Raw genomic sequence first — 5493 nt, forward strand, 5'->3', positions numbered from 1 at the left:
ATCAAATGTATGATATTTACCTCGAATATAGGGCAGAATTGGTAGAGGCGATGGAAAAATCGAAAACACTTATCGCAGGTGATGTCCTAATGGGTGCTCCGCCCCCTCATTCTTCTGCATCGTCCTCACATTCGGCGATTCGTCTCCCGAGGATTGATCTGCCCAAATTCGACGGATCTTACACAAACTGGCGTGCTTTTCAAATTTCAAGCTCTCGTCCATAAAAACGCGACCCTGGAGGACATCGACAAATTGCATTTCCTACAAACGTGTTTAATAGGTGATGCACATCGTTTTATGCAAAACATTGCTGTTGAGTCTGCAAGTTATGAAAAGGCATGGGAACTTTTGGAAGAGCGCTACAATCATAAACGCATTCTGGTGCACATCCAAATGCAATCGCTTTTTGGTCAACCCTCATTGACGCGAGAAACGGCATCTGGTCTCAAGGAGCTCTTGTATACAATAAGAGAATGTCTTCTCGCTCTTGAAAATTTGGAGGTTCCGATTTCTTCGTGGGATACGGTTTTGATATGGTTCCTTGTACAAAAGCTTCCTAGTACAAGTCAAAAATTATGGGAGGAAAAATTAGGGAATAGCAAGGACTTACCGAAATTTGATGCGTTTTCCGAATTTTTAGAGACACGATTCCGTACGCTTGAAGTTATGGGCCAACAAGAGCTAGCTACGCCCACCAGGCGCAAAGAAGAGTCATCTGTTAATTCAAGGCCACGCTTTCAACCATCGACTTCAAAGGTTTTACATACAAAGCATGTTGTAAAGCATCAACCTCAGAAAATTCCAAAGCACTTTCAAACTAGCCAAGTTCTTTGCAAATTGTGCAACCACAACAAGCACTCCCTTAGAAAATGCCAGCAATTTTTGGCAATGGACATTGTCAAACGCCGAGAAGTAGTCCGGGGAATCCATGTTTGTGAAAATTGTCTGACATATGGGCATTCTCTCCAGGAATGCCAGAGTTTGAGTCGGTGCTATTTCTGTCAACAGAAACATCACTCACTCCTGCATTTGCAGCACCATAATAACTCTTTTCAACCTCAACAACCAGGTTCTGAACATCAGACCCAAGTCGGAACATCAAGCCAAGGTATGCCGTCTCAACCGAGAGTTACCGGTTCTAGTTCTAACACATTTCAGGCCTCAGTGAACCCGAATGCGCCTGAGTTCCAACCAGCTGTTCGTCAACAAACTCAAAACTACCACGCGTCGCACGGTGATCGTGCCCAAACACACCAGGTGCTCTTAGCTACAGCAGTTGTCAAAGCGCGAGCCACAGATGGAAGAATTCGTTTACTACGTGCCCTGGTTGATACAGGGTCAGAAACGTCTTTCATAACAGAAGCTGCTGCTCGTCTGCTGAAGTTGGAAAGGCGACGTGCCATTGTTGAGGTATCGGGGTTGGGGTTGGTCAGCAGCGGCACAACACAGCATACCGTCGAAGTGCATTTTGCTTCTCGCCATTCGACGTTTGAAACTGCCACACAGGCATTGGTTTTTAAGTCGCTGACTGGGCATCTCCCGGCCCAACGAGTGGTACCCAACAGTTGGAATCACCTCAAGGGTCTTACGTTAGCAGATCCCCATCTCTACGAGCCCGCTCCTATCGATTTATTGTTTGGAAGTGATGTTTGCGCCCAAATACTGCTACCGGAAATAAGAAGGTCTCCGGATAACAATGGACCGATAGCGCAAAATACGCATTTAGGGTGGTACGTGTTAGGGAAAGTTCCAGAGGAACTTCCCCGGCAAATTCGAAGTTTCGTGCAGGTTACCGACCTCGGAATTCAGCTACAGAAGTTTTGGGAGATGGAAGAAACGCCGTTCCAGACCCATGAAACCCTAGACAACATTGCTTGTGAAGAACATTTTGAGAGGAATACGACACGTTTACCAGACGGGCGTTACCAAGTCAGCTTACCGTTCAAAGAAGGCCTTCCAGCGATGGGATCCAGCCGTCAAGGAGCTACTCGACGATTTCTCCATCTCGAGAAAAGACTTGCTGCAGATCCTAAACTTTGTGAGGACTATTCAAAGTGCATAAATGAGTACATCAAACTCAAACACATGGAAGAAATAGATGAAGATGACACGGTTTTGGCGACCCCTTACCATTATTTTCTTCCGCACCATGCAGTTTTTAAGGAAGCGAGTTCCACAACAAAGCTGAGAGTAGTGTTTGACGCAGCTTCTAAAGCTTCGGATGGGAAATCCCTCAACGAACATCTTCTTGTAGGTCCAAAATTGCAGACCAATATCATTGATCTTGTTCTCAGATGGCGTACTCATCGAGTTACTTTTACGGCAGACATTGAAAAGATGTACCGTCAAATTATGGTTAGTTTCCCAGACCGATACTTTCAGCTAATTTTGTGGAGGGAACAGAAATCTTCGCCGATTAAAGTCTTCAAAATGAACACTGTCACGTTTGGTACAGCGAGCGCACCATATCTTGCGATTAAGGTTTTGAAGATGAAAGTCAGAATTTTCCCGAAGGGGCGAAGGTTGTCCGTGAGGACATGTACGTTGATGATCTGATCAGTGGAGCAGATTCCATCGAAGAAGCCAAGAGGAAACAACATGAAGCCAAGCAGCTCTTAGCGTCTGCGGGATTCAACCTGAGGAAATGGACGAGTAACTCCAAGGCTCTCCTGGAAGACATCGCTGCTGAGGATCGAGAACTCGATTTTGAACTCCCGTTTAACACCTCAAATCATGTCAAGACACTCGGCATCAAGTGGTTTCCACTTGACGACTACTTTTCGTTTCAAAATCTGCAAGTTTCACCAGAAGACATCACAAAGCGGTCAATGTTGTCCACCATCGCTAAGCTGTTCGACCCACTCGGGTGGATATCACCCTGCATCATCACGGCGAAACTAATGATGCAACGCCTCTGGGAGCATGGTTGTGATTGGGACGATCCAATTCCTACTCCCTTAAAGACGGAATGGGAAGCTTTTCAACGCGAACTTCCACTCATCGAACGACTGCGAATTCCGAGATGGATCGCGAAAAGCCCATCTAATAAGGCTGTCCAACTTCACGGATTCTGTGACGCCTCCATGAAAGCTTTCGGTGCAGTAGTCTACATTCGGGTCTTAGACACGGACAATCGAATCCTTACCAGCCTGCTTCTCTCAAAAACAAAAGTAGCACCAAGTCAGCGAACCATCACGCTGCCTCGCCTGGAACTCTGTGGAGCTGTTCTTCTGTCGCAGCTACTTAGTTACACCAAGGATATCTTGGCCATTCCCGATGTCGATATCTACGCGTGGACTGATTCGATGATAGCGTTGGCATGGATACAAGCGTCACCAGCAAAATGGACCACATTCGTATCCAATCGTGTATCCGAAATTCAGCGGCTTATACAGATCGACAGCTGGGGTCATGTTGCAACATTGCATAACCCAGCCGATCTAGCGTCTCGAGGTGTATTTCCGGCTGAACTGGAGTCATTGGATATGTGGTGGAATGGACCTGAATTTTTAACGCGACAATGGGAATTCGATGCTCCGCATCAACTCATCGACAACGACACTGAAGAAGAAAAGAAGGATAAAAGTAAAGTGAATGTTTTAAGTATCAATATCACTCATGGCGATAAAATCTTGCAGGCTATTCACGACTCTTCCAGGTTGCTCAAATTACTTAGAGTCGTCGCCACCTGTCGTCGTTTCACAATATAATGTCGACCTAAGCTTGGTCCTATCACAGGTCCAATCAATCCTAAAGAATTAGATGCAGCACATCAAATAGTGGTCAAGGCAGCACAGAAGGAGATGTTTGGAGATGAGATTCAACAAATTCTTGGAAATGCCAAAATTCCAAAGAATTTACTTTCGTTAAACGCATTTCTTGATTCTGACGGAATCTTACGAGTCGGGGGACGTTTAGCAAACTCCCTCCTTTCCTACGATGCCCAACATCCGATACTGTTGCAGAGCAACCACCATTTTACGAGTCTGGTTGTAAGAGATGCTCACAAGCAAACTCTACACGGCGGAATCCAGCAAATGATTAATTACATCCGACAACGATATTGGATAGGACAGATTCGGCGAAGCGTCAAGCACCAGTTGCATAAATGCCCTTCTTGCTACCGGCAAAAGGCATCTGAAATGCAACAACTGATGGGAAACTTACCTGCCGCTCGAGTACGCATATCGCGACCATTTAGTCACACCGGTGTTGACTATGCGGGACCAATCGAGATAAAAGCCTGGAAAGCCCGTGGAGCAAAAATACTAAAAGGCTATTTCGCAGTATTTATCTGTTTGGCAACCAAAGCCATTCATCTCGAAGCAGTATCAGACTTAACCACCCAAGCATTTTTAGCAGCATTCAAACGGTTCACTGCCAGAAGAGGAATTTGTAAGCAGATCTATAGCGACTGCGGAACTAATTTCATCGGTGCCAATAATGAACTGGCAAAAACGATGAAAGAAGCACAACACGACTGGAAGCAGGTAGCAGAACTATTGGCAAATCGCGGTACAGATTGGCATTTCATTCCCATAGCTTCTCCCCATTTCGGTGGCCTATGGGAAGCGGGTGTGAAGTCTGTCAAGTACCATCTCAAACGAGTCATTGGAATTGAGAGGCTTACCTTCGAGGAGCTCGCGACGCTTCTAGCACAAGTAGAAGCTTGTCTGAATTCGAGACCTCTATGCCCACTAACCGATAGCATCGATGATTTGAACGCACTAACTCCAGCACATTTCTTAGTCGGAGAATCTTTGCATGCAGTACCACAAGGTGAAACAGAAACAAACATTACACATAAAGATCGCTGGAAACGAGTTCAGGCATTATCTGAAGTATTTTGGAGACGATGGAATTCTGAATACTTATCTCGGCTTCAACAACGCCCAAAATGGACAAAAATACAAGTAAAGCCGAAGATAGGAGATTTGGTTGAATGATGAACGACTTTCACCAACACATTGGAATATGGCGCGAATAGAACAAACCCACAGCGGGTCAGACGGTTTGGTACGCGTTGTCACGCTCCGCACCAAGTCTGGGCAGTTTAAACGACCGATTACTAAAATTTGCCTTTTACCTTCAAACAAAACCACGGAACAAACGAGTCTAATATAAATCATATTTAAAACCGTCAGAATCATATAAAATCATCACATCAAAACATAAAATTAAAAACAAAAACAAAAAAAAGAGATCGTAAACAAACCACATCAAACAAAACACCAATTCAATTCTGAAAATTTTAATTTATTCAAAACTATAATATCAGTAACTTGATCTTAAAATTATAAACTATAAATAAGGCTGCAACAAATAAACAATATAATTTAACAAAATTAAAACAATTTGATTCAAAATATTTCAATTTGACTTAAAACAAGATGGCTTATTTCAAATTCTTAATCTAAATTCATCGCTAAAATGGTAATGTCCGCAGCCAAAACATCAAACTTAATTCCACAATTCAGCTTCAGCACGTTAAAC

General features: G+C 44.1%; 1 protein-coding gene across 1 annotated transcript; it reads left to right on the forward strand.

Moving 5' to 3' along the window:
- The first annotated feature begins 297 nt into the window (after positions 1-297).
- On the forward strand, positions 298-4946 carry LOC129950498 (uncharacterized). The gene is made up of 3 exons (XM_056062437.1): positions 298-2449; positions 2491-3585; positions 3739-4946. The coding sequence occupies exons 1-3, from the start codon at positions 298-300 to the stop codon at positions 4944-4946; spliced, it is 4455 nt and encodes a 1484-aa protein (XP_055918412.1).
- The last annotated feature ends 547 nt before the right edge of the window (positions 4947-5493 follow it).

This window comes from Eupeodes corollae, chromosome 1 (assembly GCF_945859685.1).
Source record: "Eupeodes corollae chromosome 1, idEupCoro1.1, whole genome shotgun sequence".
Taxonomy (NCBI): domain Eukaryota; kingdom Metazoa; phylum Arthropoda; class Insecta; order Diptera; family Syrphidae; genus Eupeodes; species Eupeodes corollae.